We start from the raw sequence: 18,725 nt of genomic DNA on the forward strand, positions 1-18,725 counted from the left end.
TATTTTTTTAACATTTTAAACATTTTAATACTGGAAAAATGCACCTCATGAGGTTAACTGTAAACCAAGTATTATTCGTGTGCGAGAAATATTCGCGAGTTTCACGACCTACTTTAAATCGCGATAATTAATCATGGTGAATCATTTATTTTGTTTGTTTTTGTAGAAAATGTTTCCTTCTTCATGAAAATTGACGAATCGCGAATAAAAGATGACACGAATAATAGTTGGCTTACAGTATACATAAAAGCATATTTTAACTAGTTTATTGATAGCTATGAAAACATATAAAATGAACTTTTTGAATTTTTCAACTCAAAGAAAACACTCCTGTCATTTTAGCATTTTTCTGAAGATATACATTTTCCATACTGCACAATGACGTCATCAATTGCTACTGTACCATTTGAAACATCAGCTTCTATTAATAACTGAAAAGAAAAAACCTCCAATTTTATTTCAATAAATGAATGTAGAAATTACATCTCCTTTCAAACTTAAAAGAGTGTCAGAACTGGAAATCGTGATTACTTGCTTTCGGGATTTTGCCATTTGACAAATAACAAGATTTTCTTTTATAATTTTGCAACTCTTGTTGTATCTTTTTAGTCAAAATGATGCTTTATAAACAATAGTTCAAGGCTTGAAAATTTAACAATAGCCTCTGATTTGCAAAAGTGAGTAATGATTTGTGAAAATAAAGGAAAAATGTGTACCCAGCAAATTTATTAAAGTATCCGTGGAAATGGAGGCAAAAGAGGCAGGTTTTACTTGGGTTCAATTGAAAAACATAGCCTAAAATTCCGCTGGCGCAATATGGTTGTTGATCTTTGCTCACCAAAGATGAAGTCAGGTAAGTCAAATTAATCGGAACAATATTGAAGAATTATTGCTTAGATAACATTGAAATAGATACTCACTCGCCAAGTTTTGGTTGACTTTAAATTGAACCTGGCTTCGGACCAGGATATTCCTTCCTTATGTTTAATTTCTCTACTTTGGGTAATGTTGTTACTAGCTGACTCCTTTATAGATATCCTGATAGTAGTTGAGTTATCCTCTATAAAGTAGTACATAGAGAAACATACGTCTCCGGGGGACACCTCGGTAATGCTGACCAGACTAGCAGTGCTGAAAGTTTCTGTACCATTGGCAAACATATACCACCCTACATACAAATGATGAAGTAGATACATGCACAGAAATCGCACATTTAATGATTATTTATACATTCATTCGGTCATTTCAGAAACTTTTATCGAACATTACTGAACTTTATTATTACAACGAGAGCTTTTCAATCAATAATGCATCATATGAACTATAGTTATGCTCGTCTCAATATGTCAAGCCTTCACTATTTTTAGACATACTCAGTATGGCATGCAAGACACAAAACTATTATATAATTTATATGTATATCTATGAAATGTCCATTACTGTTTTTACAATTTTATGAAAATAAAGTATTACCAGACTGGGATATTTTTAAAGGATATTATTTTTTTTATTTCCACATTTATAGGATTGAGAGGATAATAACAAACCATTTCCATTTGAATGGTCAGTCTGTGGTCCTTCTTCTGATGCTGGACCTTTTCTTTTTGTCCATTGGATCCCAGATAATGTCCAGTCGTTCACCATCCCACAAAGAGGAAGGTCAAACGTACAATGTATAGGGTGAAAACCTTGAAGAAATTCATCGATTCTTAATACAATTACAATGATTTTATTGGCTCTTGAACAATGTTATTCTGTATTATGGGTGTTTAATGTTAGAAATTCAGAAAAAAATAACATAACCATTTAAACGTTTTATAAAATTGTGTAAATGATCATACGCCTGTTTCCTGTCTTATACTGATACGCTTAGCAAACATGTTCTAATTAAAACTTTAATTGACTCACCCACTGCTCCATCATGTTTCTCTCCATCTAAAAAAATATATTTTTTTATTCAATTATCAAAATTAAATGAATAGTGACTAATTATAAAAGATCCAGAATATGGTTTTATATTGTGATTTGTTCATATTTATTTTAAAAGAAAACAAAACGTGTACCTAATGGACATTTGTATAGATTCCTAAGTTTCATAACATCAATTACACTGAGATTCTGATGATTTCCAAAATACACTCCTTCATATTTAGATGATAGTGTCGGTTTCCTTATATCAAGAGCGTGTTCGAATGGACCAATGTGAGTAACTGATGTATAATCATACGGCATACTTTCAATTTCAGCCCAGTACATTGGTGATGATATGTTATATTTCTTCGCACGAATGGTTTCTCCTACAATTAATTCTGCAAATTCATTTATGTTGCCATCATGCAACTTATGAAATGATATTTTTGTACAAGAATTTCTATATCTAAGATTGGAATCATGGTCGCCTTGTTTTTATATTTTAATTCATTTCATACAAAAACTTTATATTGCAACTAATATTAATGAAGTCTTAGATAATCAAAACCATACTTAATATAGCACATACTCTCAATATTATTCCAGTGTATGTCGATGTAGTTGTCTCTGTTGCCTCGGGTGTGTTCGTCAGGTAATCCAAGAATTCTTGCTAAGGCATACACCAGCCTAGAACGCTCTATACAGTCATCATTTACCTTGATTGGAATTTGGACAACTCCATTTCCTGGAGGCGGCATTCCAGGTGAACTTATTTGATACTCACATCTACAATTGAACAAATAAGGAAAATATCAAAACCGAGACTTCCAAATATCAGTATATTTATACCCCCCGCTTAAAAAGATGGGTACCCATCTGGGGTATCAGCAACTCCGTACCACCGAATGAAGTTTAATGAGACTTTTACTGAATCTTTGATACATAGTGTCATTGTGCACCTCTTATTTCACTTTTTGAAAGGATACATATTTTGGGTTTCCTTTAGCAAAACATGGACATGGCCATTCTTTCTCTAATATTGAAAAGTACCCATCTCTTATCCGCAACTACTTACCGCTGAAAGAATTTTAATGAAACTTTTACAGAATCTTTGTTACATAGTGTCATTAATTGTGCACCTTTTATATCACTTTTTAAAAGGATACATATTTTGGGTTTTCCAGAGCAAAACACGGACACAGCCATTCTTTCTCTAATATTGAAAGGTACCAATGCAACTTATCCGCAACTCCTCTAATACAACTGAATAAAATTTAATGATATTTGCACAGATTTTTTAAATTATATAATGGCATTGTGCACTTTTGAGCTCTACTGGTAAGAAACCAGAAGAGTTTATGCGATAGTAATGCGTCTGGCGTCCGTCCGTCTGTCAGTAAACAATTTTTCAAAATGCTACTCCACCTACAGTTTTAGTCTGATTTCAATATAACTTGGCACACAAGTAGGCCACACTAAGATACATAATTCTGTGTATCCGTTTTAAATTTCAATGAACGGTGTTGCCGTGGTTACTAAAAATACAAATTTCTTTGAAATTGTTTCAAAATGCTACTTCCCCTACAGTTTTAGTCTGATTTCAATATATTGTATACAGGGTTATTTTCGCCCTTTTCAACTTATGAACAGTTTTGCCCCGTTTTAAATTCGACCAGTCATAGTTCTGCTTAAGAAATTACGAGGTGTAATTTGAATTCGCCCCGTTTTAAATTCGCCCAATCAAGGAGAGGGCGAAAGGGCGAAAATAAAACGGAGGCGAAAATTTCCCTGTATACAGTAACTTTGCAGACAAGTAGACTACACTAAGCTACATAATTCTGTTTATCGGTTTTTTATTTTGATAAAAGGTGTTGCCGTGGTTACTAAAAATAGAATTTCTGTGAATTTTTTTTTCAAAATGCTACTCCTCCTTTTTGTCAGATTTCAATATAACTTATCACACAAGTAGACTACACAAGATACATAATTCCGTGTATCGGTTTTTGATTTCGATGAACGGTGTTGCCGTGGTTACTAAAAATAGAATTTCTGTGAATTTTTTTTTTCAAAATGCTACTCTTCCTACAGTTTTGGTCTGATTTCAGTAATTTTTTTGCGCAGAAGTAGACTACACTAAGAAGCACAATTTTATTCATAGTTTTTTGATTTCGATGAAGATTATTGCCTTGGTTACTAAAGATAGAAATTTCTTTAAAATGCTATCAAAATGCTAGATCAAATACAGTTTTAGTCTGATTATAATATAACGTGGCATGCAAGTACACTACACTAAGAACATAAAGAGACTTATTTGATTCTGATGATTTATGTTGCCAGAGTAATTCAAATTGAAAATTCAGTAAAATTTTATTAAAAGCCACTCCTACATTTGTAGTCTTATTGCAATCTTGCCTTAAAAAGAGACTTGATTAAGGATCATTATTCTATTTATTGCTGTTGTAAAGTTTCAAGTCCCAATTTACTGCTACTTTTCTATTCCTTTGCTACAAGTAAGAACTAGTAGTCTGGAGCTTTTTTTAGATCGATCACCTAGGGAACGAATTAAATAGCAATCCAAGTTTATAACATGGGTTGGGGTAGTTTATAAAAAAAAGCGTAAACTAATCTTACCCAATCGCATCATCTCGGGTCTTTCCGTAAGAGGTCGGAAAAACAACGTCGAATGTATTAACATCACCGGATGTTAAAAATTTATATATACATTTCCTGTTTATTCAAATATAGGATAGACGGAGTTAAAAGTCCCTTCAATAGTATATTTTAGGTAATATCATTACATTGAATAACGTTAAACGCCATACATGCAATATTCCACAGATAAAAGGTCTCCATGCATTTATTTCAAAGATCGTGAAAAAAGGGGGTTGTCATGGCGTCTACCAGATACATTCCAGGTCGTTTTTCCGCTAGTCGGAAAGGCCCGAGAAGTTGCGATTGTAGTCCAACCCAGTTTATACCTGTACATGTATAACTTGGTTTACTTTTTAATTTATTCCTTATAATAAAATTTTCAATCAATAAGTAATGAAAAAAAGAGGATTTCTCCCTTATAAATGCCTTCTAATAGGTCAGAGTTTAATCGTAACCTCAAATGGATTGTTGCGTTTTTGACATCTCATTGTGACGTGGGCAACGTACGTTATACAATATACATGTATATAGATTAATTTTTTATCCAATCAAATGACGCGTTACAACCAAATTTGAATTATTGTTCGTTATCTCCACTTTTTCTTGTTGAATATCATTATATATCTATTTGAGATCATAAAAAGCAAGATACTTAAAGTTTGTTATTTTTGTTTACATTTTTAAAATTCGTACTGTGCAAAATAAATGATCAGACGAAAATTTTACATAACAACTACCTCACGTACCTATTAGAAACTTTTCAAAGCGAAAGTACAAGCATGTTCTTGCACTAAAAGAAGAATATTTGTAGCCAAAATTTCAATATATTTGATATATTTTCAATATATCAGAAATATATATATTTACCTATCAAACAAATACTGAAAATAAACGTAGGCATGCACAGTGTTTGGATGAGAATTGGGACTTCCATCCGTTTCTACCAGACGGATACACGACGTTGAGCCATCAGAGTTAAGAAGATCATCAAAATCCTTAATAACTGTTTGAATCATTTTCTTCGTACAGTCTTCTGCGTAAGTAAAAAAAAATAAATAAAAATAATAATAAAAATCTAAATAAAACTTACAATATAGTTAATTTATGTACATAAATGAATAAATATAAAATAATTTTCTATAAACGTTAGTAAATGGGTTTTTCATAGAAATATAAAAAGATGAATTTAATTACTTTTTAAAATCAATTAAGATTAACCTGACATTTGAAACTTACTCTTAAGTATCCATCTTAAAAAAACATGCCTTACGTACTCATTTTCTTTTGTAGGTAAATCATGGTAAGTTTATTTTCAAATATATAGTGTTTTTATAAATCAATTCAAGTCTCTTTTATAGTTAATTCATCAAAATTTCATAACTGTTACTTACCAAGTGAATTTTGAATTTTATAATATAATGTTCCACCCAGAGAGCCATCTCTGTTTTGCCAATACAAAGTTTCACTCTGGAAAGACAAACTGCAAGATCGAGTTTTATGTATTCAACACAAACATTCTGTGCAGTCAAAACAGCACTACTACCGGTATTTATATTTCTATTCTCAATCGAGAAATATCATAAAAAGAGAAAAAGTTCTACTTAAATATAAACCTGTGATGGTTGAACAACACATCCAATGAACATTAAAAGTTGTAGAAGATGGAAAATTGTGGTAACGAGTTCCATCATGAAATGAATTTCTCGACCTGCTGACTTCCTTGTCAAGATAAGGGAATGATTCACCTTGGGTGGATTTCAGATATGCCAACAAAATGCACTTTATCATAACTGTGTATTGATTCAATATGCGGATATTGTAGTTCAGAAAATGGAGATTAAAATTTCATAAAACTAGTAATCTCTTACAAATATCTATTTTAGAAAGGTGGCAGTTTTTAGAATACGACATACGAAATATGTTGAATCATGTATATGCTTTTGAATTCTGAACTTATATATAAATAAATAAATAAATACTGAAGAACAGAGGGGGTCTTGATACGTGTAGTACAATCGTCTTTTTTTTTTAAAGAGTTGAAATAAAAAAAAAAAAAAAACCATTATCAGCTATTGATTTACGAAAACACCCGAAAGACTATCTTTCTATAAAACTAGAGTTACACATGTATTAAGATATGTACCTTTAACTCGGTGAGATATATGGAAAGAGGAATATGTTGCTTTAAATTCAACCATATCACATATAGACGACGTTATTTTTTCAACATTCGAAATCCCAACAATTGCAGAGCGTGGATTTCGGTCTTTTGGATGAGACCGTAGGAACCAAGGCCCCGTGCAATAGGTGCTGGGACGAAAAAGATAATTCTTTATTCCTACATAAAAAGGGAAGCTGACTACCGGTATCGAGGGTAAGTAAAGTCATGACGTTTTCACAAATGTTTGTTGCAAAGTTACATTGTAACAATGAGAGAGATACTTTTTTTCAAAGACATATCTCTTTGAAAATGGAAATATCTTTCTAAAAATAATAGACATCTCCAAAGTAAGAGTTTCGTTTTGAAAATGACAGTTGCACTGACTATCCACTGTCCATCTAATATAATAAGACACACTTGTTAACGAAAAACCAGGGATGAACAATTTAGCCTTGTTGCCAGCATTATTCTTTGTACCGTATATACTCGCCTATAAGTCGGATTTTTGGGAGTTAATCTCTTGTCCAAAACTCTATGTCCGACTTATAGGCGAGCTATCAAATGAATGGTGTTATATGAGGTCAGTCCCTCTGATGTATAAGCTTATTAAATACAACCGACTTATAGGCGAGTATATACGGTATCTGTAAATTGTTCAATGTATATTTTAATGTCAAGAAAAATGAAAATCACTTTGACTAACGTGTCAATTCACTTATTTAAACATGTTTTAAGGTAGGATTCTTGTATGTTTCTTGTATTTAAAAATTAATGAAATTTTCACAGAATCAGGAAGGCAATATCATTAAAGTGATGATATCAGTGAAATTAAATTTGACCGTTTTATATTACCTAAAGGTCAAGGTCATTACATTTTCCTGGACATTAGTAATAAAAAAAATTAACTGTTGCCAATTATGGGATCTCTACTTGTATTTCAAAAGATTGAATGGTTTTCTTTTTGCATAAAAAGATACTACCATAAAGGGCCTATAAGATGATATTAACAAACTGACATAAATAATTTAACTAAAATGGATATATTGGCTAAACTTAATTTTCTCTACTTTTCTTAATTTTTTAGGATATATTAGTAATTTTTGTATGCTCCCTATATTTCAGTCTTTCTCATTTTCACATATGGTAAAGTTGTCACATAAAGATACAAAATGATACATTTTTGATTGTGTAAAAATTAAAACTAAATTCATTGTTCTATAACAATTTTGAGTTTTTTAAAATAATGTTGGTGCATATAACAATACATGACAAGTTTACAATTATGTTTTTCTCTGTTTTATATCTGTGGCCCACAGATACTTGGATTTTAATACAGAGCTACTGAACGGGATTGAGATTAAAAAATAAATACATGTATCTTTTATTTTAAATTAAGAATAAAAGACCTGAATATGTTGAAAAACAGTTTTAATAATAAAAGTATTTCATTCCTCTTATTGTAGTACATGAAAGTTTAATAAATGTTCTACAGAATAAATGATGTCAAACTTAACTAATGATGCTAAAGCATGCATTCACTGTCACTTGACTTTAATGCAAATCACAGTCTATCTTCATATCACAATATACTAGAATTACAGTTTCAACACAAATGAGTCCAAACAAAACAGGCACAAGGAATGGAAAACTAAAATGAGTGACAAGCTAACTTCACTACAATACTTTGTGTTTATATCTCTTGTTAAAGCCCACCAATATTTGAAAATTGTTAATGAAGCATACATGTATACATGTATGTTTATACTTAATAAACTAACATTATGAAGTTAAAGAAAAACTCCTTGTAATTACTATGAAATTTAAAGTATATGACATTTTAATCTGTTTTGATACAAATCTTCACTACTTTTAGAAAAAGTATGCTAGTTTATGTTTTAATTAGGAAAAATATGCTGCAAAAATACAAAGTTTCCCGAGACAAAAAATAAATGTTTAAAATATAAAATCTCATTTAGTTAGGTCTTGCAATATCAGTAAAGCAGTGATCAAATCTTTTACATGTAAGTAGTAAAATTATTGGAAATGCATTCTGAAGGGGAAATGGAATGACTAAAATATTGAGCTATTCTACTTAAAAAATAACAGTAAACTACAAAACTGTCCCCTGATAATTAACATTAAAACAAGAAAACGACTGGAAAAACAAAGCTTAAGAATTCAAATCGGTAAAAATTAGACGTGCTACAATGTTATTGAGGTACTGAACAGATGGCGATGTAAATAAATAATTATTTGTAGATAACCCCTAACAAATTTATTATCCCCCCTCCCCATGATATAACACAGAAATGACATTATCAAGTATCTTCACACTGGGGATTTTCAATGCATTTATACATTAGAAATAAGCAAAAAAATCATAAACAATAAATTTTCTGGTTTGCTTAATAATCTCTTTATGTCTAAAGAAATAATACCAAAATTAATAGAGTGATTTGTTTTTTTTATACACAATATTCTAAGACAGAAGTCCAAATACATGTAAAACACTTGAAAAATGCCAAAAACTGTGTATAAAAATATTTTGAGACAATTTTTATGAATTAGTAGAAGAGTTGTCATCCATAGATCAAGCATATTTTTCATGAATTAACAACCTAGAATCATTATTGGGAAAATAAGTTTCTTTCCAAATAATTTACCATGTACATATCTAATTTTAACTTTTTTCCCACTTGTATGCATAAAATGTTAACAAATATAACTTAATAATTTATCTATGTGATAAATGCATACCAGATGCCCTATCTACATGAATTTAATTACTGTATACAGGGAAATTTTTCCCCCGAATTATTTTTGCCCTTCTTCGCCCTTGACACGTGGGCGAATTTAAGACGGGGCCAATACAAAGAAAAAAGTATATATTTTTAAATAAACCTGTGAATGGGCGAAATATTAAAACGGGGCAAAATTGTTTGCAAGTGTGAAAGGGCAAAAATAACGAGGGGGTAAAAATAATCCTGTATACAGTAGATCTTTGATGTTTATGTCCATTTTTTAAAATAAAGTCCACTACAGCAAATCACTAAAATTAATTATCAATGATTTTACAGTAGCACCAGAGGTTTTTTTTTATTGTTCCATTGTTATTCACGTCTTGGCCATGCGACGCGGACCTCTACCAGCAGGGCCTTTAGGTTTGTCGAATTTCTTGGTGGCTACATTCTTCTTTGGGTGAATCTCATCGTAAACATTTTCTTCTGAAAGTTCCTTTGCATCGTCTACTTCCAACTACAAAAAAATTCAAAATTAGTCTTAGAGCTGTTTGTGATTGTTTAATATTACCAATGGAGACATATTCCAAATTTTTTGTATTTAAATACTGCATGCCGAGACCTTAGCCTCGATAAATGCACTAGTACATTCAAGTTGTATGTTTGACTTGTTTATAATGTATGCACAAGTTATAATTCCTTTATCACATTTTTTTTCTGGCTTACATATTCAAACAAAAATTGTAGGTCTGACACAACATTTGAGATAAATACATGTAACACAATTAATATCTATTGACACATTACATGTTAAGACTTAGAAACTCAATTAAAAAGAGGGAAATGAACTCAATAATGTCTTTAAACTAATGTGGATATAAATTACGAGGGATGTCCCGTAAAATCTCGGACAAGTTTTCTAGTGTGAAAAATAAACATCACTGCGTTCTGAAATTTTCATTATTATTTAGTACATATTTTAGTAATATAAACACCAAACTTCAGATAAATATATGCATAAATAAACAAATTATGAGATTTTATGCCATGTATTGTATCACCTTACGGCGCATGGATTATAACGTCAAAGTGTCTAAAACAGCATCACGTTTTATCTTTGCTGAAAATGAAGTTGGATGAGTCTGACTCAAATTTAGGAATTTCATTGATACACATTCTTTAGTCTCCATAAACAGTCGAAGAACCAATTGGCACCCTCATGCGATCTTCTGAAGATTTATTAGTAGGTTATGGACAATATTCTCACCATCATTCAACTAAAAGAAAATCTCATATTGGCGGTCTACTGTGACAGTGTCTTTTGCTATTACATTAGGAGTTTGTCCGTATGTTTTGTACTCCCAAGGGACTTGATTAAAAAAAACTTGCTAAGAAAACTCCTATTTCATTTGTATACTTAAGATATGGTGATATTTTTATAATCTTTTTTCTTCTATGGTCATTTCAAGTCTCTAAAGGTGTCATTACAACATCGAAATAAAACTGAACTGTTCTCCGGTGCGCCGTAACATCATAAAACGTCGCCATTTTTCGTGTGTTGTGTTTACCACTTTCCATTTCGAATGCTCGAGAAACTGCCAAAAATTAAGCAAATGCCTTAAAATTTTTTACAAAGACTACAAAATTGATTGTGGAATTGAATTAGGATAATTTTAATCCAAATCTTATGTATTTAAAACTTTTATTTTGAATTCAAACTTGTGTATTCTTTAATAAAACCTTGGTTTTTTGACCGTGCGCCGTAGGACAATACCTCGTGCACATTCAAGCATAATAAAATCTTTATTTTTGCCTCTATTTTATCAAAAAAAATATCATGCACTTAAATATGATAAATAAACATTTACTGATATTTCCAGCTTAGTGCGCCAATTACTTTTCGAGAAAAACGCTTTGTCCACGATTTTACGGGACAACCCTCGTAAGAGTGGAAGCCTCCTACATCAGCTATTCTTGGATGGATGCAAATGAAAGGGATTTGTATACCACCTATGTTTCTCTGGGGAAGACACCAATTTGTAGACATTCTACATGGTGTATAAAACTGTTTCCTTTTCCTTAGACCTAAGTTCCTTTTATTGTCCTTCAACAGGAATTTCATAACTAGCTGAACAATTATTTTCATACATAAACCCCTTTTTCTTCCTTTCCCAGAAAAAAAGTTGCCATTTTTAGTAATATATGTTATATTACTTCCTATTGTCATCCTGTTAGTGCTAAAATGTGTGATTTATATATGTACATATAAATTAAAAATAACAGTAAATATTTCCTCCTTCAGTTCAAAGTCCACCTTACATAATCTCTGCTGATTAATAAGCCTGACTTGCCTTTTTGGTAATCTCTATACCCAGGGCCTCTATTTTGGAGATCAGTGGAGATTTACAACTGGAGTAGAGCATTCTCTCTTTTATAGAGCACTTGTATCCAGGCATGGAGTAGATAAACACTGAAACAGAAACAAAGGGGGTAAAAAAAAATTAAATTTAACGCTAAGAAGCAAAAATATGCAAGCTAGATTAATTCATATGATTTGTTTTGGGAAAACAAGCCACTGGATTAATCAGTCTCAACTGTACAGATGTATTTGTAAAAAAATATCATTGAAATATGAAATATATGTATGATAAATGTCATCTACAACTTTCATTACTCTGAAAGAAATAAACAGAACAACAAAAAATCGTATGAGTACTTTACTATAGAATCAAAGCGGTGTCAATTAGATCTTACCTATACTTTCTGTGTAATCTCCTTCGTGTGTGTGTTTGAATGTGAAGACGTGATATCTGGCACTGTCGTCTGGGACTCGAGAAGCCAACGACTTGATATCTGTGTTGTCAGCCATTTCTAGGTTAATCGTCTCTGTTGGTATATCCAGACTCTAGCACGAAAACAAATATATAACAAATCTAGATCACAGTTGTGTAAAGCCTAAAAGGCCTAAATTAAATTAATTGAACTGTTTCGTATTAGCTCCAACATGCATTATAATAACCAACAGCGAAAAAAGTTTCAATACCAGTATTACAATTTTATTTATGGTATTTTATTCTTTATGCAATCCTTGGTATTTTCACTAGCACCTTTAACTTATTAAAGTAGAGAATAGGGCAAAAGACAACTGTTGGCAAAAGCAGGATTAACATATTATTTTATGTTCTACCTATTGTACATGTTGTATGATATTTGACAAGTAAAAACTTGATGACTCACCAGTTGTACATATGTGATTTTTCCATCCCTGAGATCTTCTAACTTCTGTAAAGCTTGGTCTGAGACAGGGAAGTAGACACCCGTCATGTGTTGGTGTTTATCTGTTACACTAACAGCATTCACCTAACGAACCATCAAATGTGTATTAAATGTAAAAAACAGTTTATCCAGAACCAAAACATCACAACAACTATTTATTAAAAGACAAAGATTAATACAGTTACAGGATAGCTAGAAAGAAACAATTCATTGTTGCAATAAAAAAAAAAACTATCTCTGAATTTTAAAACAAATTCGATTTTCATACAGTTGTAATCACTTATTTATATTTTTCAAAACATTAAAAACCAAATTCAGCAAATCAGTGACAACATAACTTTCAACCAATTTCAATAAAAAATGTAAAAACGGTCTTCATAAAGAGACATACAGAACTTTTGTTTTATTATCAGATCTATAAATTTGATTAATACAAAGTTTTCCTCAAGATTTCAGAAATCTCAAGAAGATTTAGACATCACAAATATTTAAAGAAATTTCAAGATCACAGTTTCAAGAATAGTCACGCAGCATAAAAAGTGTTGGCAAGTCCCTGTGTATAATGTTTCAATTGTGGAAAAAAAGCAGGCAAGTTTAAATTCAATCATAAATATTCCTTAAATATTATTTGCATTCCAAAGCAAATATTGAATTCATGCACATTTATTGTTTATTTATGGAGAAAGCCTTCAATCTATCGTTAATGAAATAAAGATTTATCAATGAATAGAATATACATCTGGTAGTAAATGCCTTCTCCAGTTAATTATGCACATTAAGTAACATAACAGTTTAGAGTCTAGAAAAAATATTCATAAAACATGCTTGATATCTGAAATTAGAAATTAAGTTTTCTTTGCTTTCAACAGTGTGTAACTTACCTCTTTCTATAATGTTTGTAAATAAAATTAATTTGAATCAAGGAATTTATGAATACTTCAAATTTCATTTTTATAACATGTACCAGGGTTCTCCACATTTGAAAATTAAACCATGGAGGAAGCTGCACAAAGGCGAAATGTGACCCAAAACACAAATTTCTGTTAGAGTAAGACTTCCTAATCTTCATTAATCAATGACTGGTTTTACAATTTTTAAACTTAACCACTGCAACACAAAACCATGGAATAATTAACACTTTTTAAAGTTAAAAAAAATAATAATTAAATTGAAAAGGATTTATCCTGTATCTTACTTCACAAATGTAACAAAATTTGCCCAAAACTGTAGTAACCTTCTTAAGGAATTTAAAGAAAAATTGTTGATAAATAAATCAGTAACCATGGCAATATTTTTCAGAAATTTAATTATAAGAATTGTAGCCTGTTATATGAAATATTTTGTTTCACTATAAATAAAACTGATGAATGGGTACACAAAGGAACATTTGGACCGGTGTCCCTTTTTCTAAACGTTTTATTTTTCTTGATATTGCACTTTTCACCAAGTTTTGTTTACTTCTCCACGTGCCCAATGCTAAAAATAGCGCCACGCGACATTTCATAACAACGGGAAGTAACTCTAAAACTACGACTATACCGGCGATTAAAACTAAGCATGCTAAGACGGCGATTGAGACGTAGCCCTATTAACATTTTATCAAAAAGATTATAAGGTTAAAGCTTACAAACAGAGCATGGGGAATTGATTAACCAAAGAGGAGTATGAAATTTTTACAGAGTATTTTTTTTTCTGACACAGCATGCATGACGATTATCATGCTCGTAACTGTCATCTTTTATGAACGTTCAACCCGTTATATCTAATCATGTAGGGAATATGTTGAAGTTCCCAAAAATTATTTATATGTTACAGGATAATAAACTCTCAAAACATTGATCATCTGATCAGCTACTTGACTCTCATTGATTGTCACGCTTCAGAGCATAGTCGCTGACTAACGACATGTTTCATTGTTTGTTTAGCACAGCCCGCTTTCCTTCGAGGCATGCGAAGTGCATGGCAGTAGTAGTATAAACACAATTAACTACTTAAGTCATTAAAAAAGTAGGTGTCAGGAGTGAAATGCATTAAAATTTAATCATGGCGGCTGCCGATTTTAACCATGGCGCACAAAATTTTAACCATGGCGGCCCGCCATTATAAAACCCCTTGTGGAGAACCCTGATGTACTGCAAACAAATTAAAACAAACACACAAGAAATGTCAAGCACATTTCATATGACATGAAACATTTTAAGTAAAATTGCTATTAAATACATACATCATGCTTTTTGATCAACTGCTTCTCTTCTTCTGCAAAGGTCAAGGGTGCAGGTGCATCATGGGAGGCCAGGTGCTTTTTGTAACCATGGAGATTTATATCTTCCTAAATATAAAAATAAGGATGTCTCTTATTATGTAAAAATTTTTTTTTATAAAATCATAAAGAATTTTCACATTAAAATGCCATATCCCTCAATTCTATTTTCTTTCTTTAAATTTATTAATATAATCCTGCCAAGGGAGATTTAACCATGTCAAGGGGGTTACTTACTTTGGTGGTGCCAAACATCTCGTCTTTGATCAAACCTGTCCCAAACTCTGTTTTCAGTGTGGCGCGGGTTGCTGCATATAACATCTTCTGTCTGACCTGTTGTAAGATGTCACAAAGAAAGATGTACATAATACAATATGTACACAACATTAACATGGTTGTAATAATTCGTTTAAAATCTCAAACATAAAGCTTCACTTTCTAAAGAAAAGAATCAAATTCCTTTTTTTTTTGGAAAGAAATACATGTACATATCACTGAAAGTGTTCATATTGACAACCTGATTCAGGAACAGGTATTATATCATAAAATGTATCAACAGATTAAAATGTGCATAATTCAATTACTGCAAGTGTTCGTCATTCATATATATACAGAATGATGAAAATCCATGTACATATATTTAACGAATCTCACATAATGTATAGACAGATTCAAAATCTATATTACCGGTATACGACAATACATAAACAAATTGAATGTAATCAGCCTTACCGGTGAGAAATCGGGAGACCAAGAGATGAAGATCCACTGATAACCTAGGTTGTTCTTTGAGTCCAGTCTGTATATTATATAACATGGTTGTTTCTCTTCGAGCATTGGAAGGACTGTTTTGTCATAATGTTTGTTGTGTTAAGGAATACAGTAACAGAATCATATGATACAACACAACAGAATTCTATTCTTAAAAATGCATGGATTTATAATTTTGAATTCTTGAAAACCATTAATAAAACAAAGTGAATTGGAAATTTAACCTTTATATTTTAAACCCTTGGATATATTTCAAATTTTTTCTTGGTTTCACTGTCATAAGTTCAATATAACAAGGTGTGACTGTACTAAAAGAATGGCATATAGAAAATAGAAACAATTAAAGGATATCATCTTCCCAAGTGTTTACTGGATTCTGACTTCCTGCCAACTCTAGTTTTTCTGAAAAAATTTTTTTTTTGAATTTTAATATCAAATATTTATGTACGGGTACATGTAACTAAATATGATGTATATTTTTTCCTGGGAGAAAACTAAATAGTAGAACTTTTTAACTCCAAGACTCATCCATTTAATATTCACATTTATATTGAAACATTTACATGGAAAATCTTACTAGATTGGGCAATAGGTATAAAGCCTGTAAACTCCCGTTTTACAGAAGTTTACACTTAATTTCACTAAAAAAAAAAATTAAAATTAAAAAAAATGTCTTGATTAGTACATGTAACAACATTTACCATCAATAATGGAAACCTTCACAGCTCTGATACTTCCATCTTTGCACGTTGAGAAAAATGTTTTCAAATCATCACTAGCTGTAAAATACAAGATAAAAGGCATATATATAATTATACATAGTAAATATGAAATTAAATGAATACGCAAGTTTCATGATTGTAACTCTCATATGATAGAGATGCAAAAAGTATCCATATCCACATGGAAGAGGGACAGTTTGTTAATGTATACAAATGCGTATAAATAAATGGATGATGGATGTTGGTTTTAGAATTCATTTAGACAGTGTATATATGCGCGTTATATAAAAATGACAATGCTAAGCAATGATTATTTTGAATGATAGTTTTATAAAGCTTTACTATACTAACATATTTAGATACTTTAAAATGAAAAAACCATCATAGTCTTTGTATGAAAAATAAATCTTTGATTGTACAAACCTTTTCTTAAAAAGTTATTGGTAACGTCTCTTATAAGTTATTATAAGTGAGAGTAATTCTGAATGTCGACATACAATGATGAGATGCGTGTGCATTTTTAGAGATCTGCATTTTTCCCCCTGTTTGATAAGTTTGTATCCACAGAGATTTATAAGGTTCCGATTTTTATTTTTTGTTTTGATTTCTTGTTCGTAGAAAAAATTGACACCTTTAGTTTCATCTATCAGTTATGATAGTAGATCGGTGATGTAATGTATCCAAATACTGTGTCACCTTCCTGCTTATGCCGAAACTAAACTCCCCTCCGGAATGAAAGAGCACAACTTGGGAGATAATCCAAACTTGCGTATTTAATGAAATCAATGTTCAATATGAAATTTTAAAATAGTGTTATTCATTAACAAGTGATTGTTTATCTTTCATATGGATTATTTAGGCATACATGTATATATATATATACTTGATTCTCATTATATCGCGGGTTTCATTGTATCGAGGTATATTGCAAAAAATTTGGATGCATAGCCTATATTCTTTTTGCTGATGGACAATGTGTATTTTGTCTGAGTGTTTACTTTTTTTATGATTAAAAAGTAGGGAACATCCGTTTGAAAAGAAATATTCAAATAAAACGTAGTTTTACAGATTTCCAGTCCCGTTTTTATATTTAGACCATTAAATTTATAAGCTATTGAAAATTATAATAAAGTTAATTTTTAAAGACTGTTAATTTACAGTATAATTGATTATTTTTTATGTAGAATTACATCGCAAATTCAAGAATAAAAATTGACGTCCATGTCAGCTAGAGGCATCCATGTTTTCCCATACCGCGATACAATGAGACTCTCCAATGTAGGAGGTAAATAAGACTTCCTGTTTTCAAAATAGACCATAAATTAAACGATGCAAGCTTGGAAAATAATTTGACACTTAAAAGTTAGGCTATAGTTAGATTTATTAATATCATTTGATATGAGTTGAATTAAAAATTTGTAATTATACTTTTTTATGCAAAAGAATTAAGTACCGCGATATAATGAGACACCAGTATACATCTTGAAGGTTTGCTATGATTAATTTGGTAATCATTTTCGCTGCAACTCCTTTTGTAGTCTTCGAAATCATTTGGAGCAGATCTGCTCTGACTTGCTACATTGCAACTATATCGGATCTACATATAATGATGTGTTCTAACCGTGGCGGGGGCATTTCCTGAGACAAATTTAGATTAAACGGTAAAACTAACTAGTATGTTAGTATAACATGTATACAGATAATAAAATACCCTAATAATACCCTAATAATGTTACTACTATGATTATATCCTTCAATTTATAGTAAGTGGAAGGTGGATAAGTAGTTTGATATTTATTTTTCTTGAATTTTTTTTTATGCAAGGAAGAACATTTCAGGAAGGTTTTTAAATTTTATATGCTGATCTTTGTCACCGATCATGAACACTGTAAAAAATAATTACAAATACGAGGCACAGGACTATTTTAATTTAATTTTCTAAGGAATATTCGAACATATCTATTTTTAAAGATGTGTAAATAATGACTTAAAACACGCCCATTTTTGGTCATAAACTCGTACATGGACATCTAGAGATAAAAACATAAAAAGGAAGATAAGCTTACAGAAGGGTCTGAAAATTATTATGTAAGAAAATGTTACCCTGAATTCCTGTTTGATGTGACATAGTGATTGCCAAAGTTGAAAAGTAAAAGTTTCTTCTATTTCAGATGCCGGAAGAGAAATCATCCACGTGAAACAAGCGCTTATGAAAAAGAAATTTCACACTAAAA

The 18,725-nt window shown here is 31.0% G+C and overlaps 2 protein-coding genes across 2 annotated transcripts in view; both read right to left on the reverse strand.

Moving 5' to 3' along the window:
- Window positions 1–216: 216 nt before the first annotated feature.
- Window positions 217–6,299, reverse strand: LOC134266574 (meprin A subunit alpha-like). Its single transcript, XM_062748799.1, has 8 exons — window positions 6,177–6,299; window positions 5,955–6,030; window positions 5,431–5,596; window positions 2,501–2,697; window positions 2,058–2,297; window positions 1,548–1,688; window positions 921–1,168; window positions 217–431 (listed from the first exon to the last, which is right to left on the reverse strand). Exons 1-8 carry the CDS (start codon window positions 6,252–6,254, stop codon window positions 339–341), a joined length of 1,239 nt encoding a protein of 412 aa, XP_062604783.1. The 5' UTR covers window positions 6,255–6,299; the 3' UTR covers window positions 217–338.
- A 2,975-nt stretch (window positions 6,300–9,274) lies between these two features.
- Window positions 9,275–18,725, reverse strand: part of LOC134266588 (twinfilin-1-like) — a 29,176-nt gene continuing 19,725 nt past the window's right edge. The window contains exons 2-11 of the mRNA XM_062748812.1: window positions 18,595–18,672; window positions 16,471–16,548; window positions 16,119–16,171; window positions 15,731–15,856; window positions 15,236–15,331; window positions 14,963–15,067; window positions 12,700–12,822; window positions 12,217–12,367; window positions 11,814–11,932; window positions 9,275–9,979 (exon numbers count right to left, since the gene is read on the reverse strand). Coding sequence (XP_062604796.1) covers window positions 9,839–9,979; window positions 11,814–11,932; window positions 12,217–12,367; window positions 12,700–12,822; window positions 14,963–15,067; window positions 15,236–15,331; window positions 15,731–15,856; window positions 16,119–16,171; window positions 16,471–16,548; window positions 18,595–18,619 — 1,017 coding nt within the window. The 5' untranslated portion in view covers window positions 18,620–18,672 and the 3' untranslated portion in view covers window positions 9,275–9,838. The remainder of the gene's footprint in view (window positions 9,980–11,813; window positions 11,933–12,216; window positions 12,368–12,699; window positions 12,823–14,962; window positions 15,068–15,235; window positions 15,332–15,730; window positions 15,857–16,118; window positions 16,172–16,470; window positions 16,549–18,594; window positions 18,673–18,725) is intronic.

This window comes from Saccostrea cucullata, unplaced genomic scaffold, assembly GCF_032062105.1.
Source record: "Saccostrea cucullata isolate Sc308-1 unplaced genomic scaffold, CSIRO_AGI_Scuc_v1 ctg1139, whole genome shotgun sequence".
In the NCBI taxonomy this organism is placed as follows: domain Eukaryota; kingdom Metazoa; phylum Mollusca; class Bivalvia; order Ostreida; family Ostreidae; genus Saccostrea; species Saccostrea cuccullata.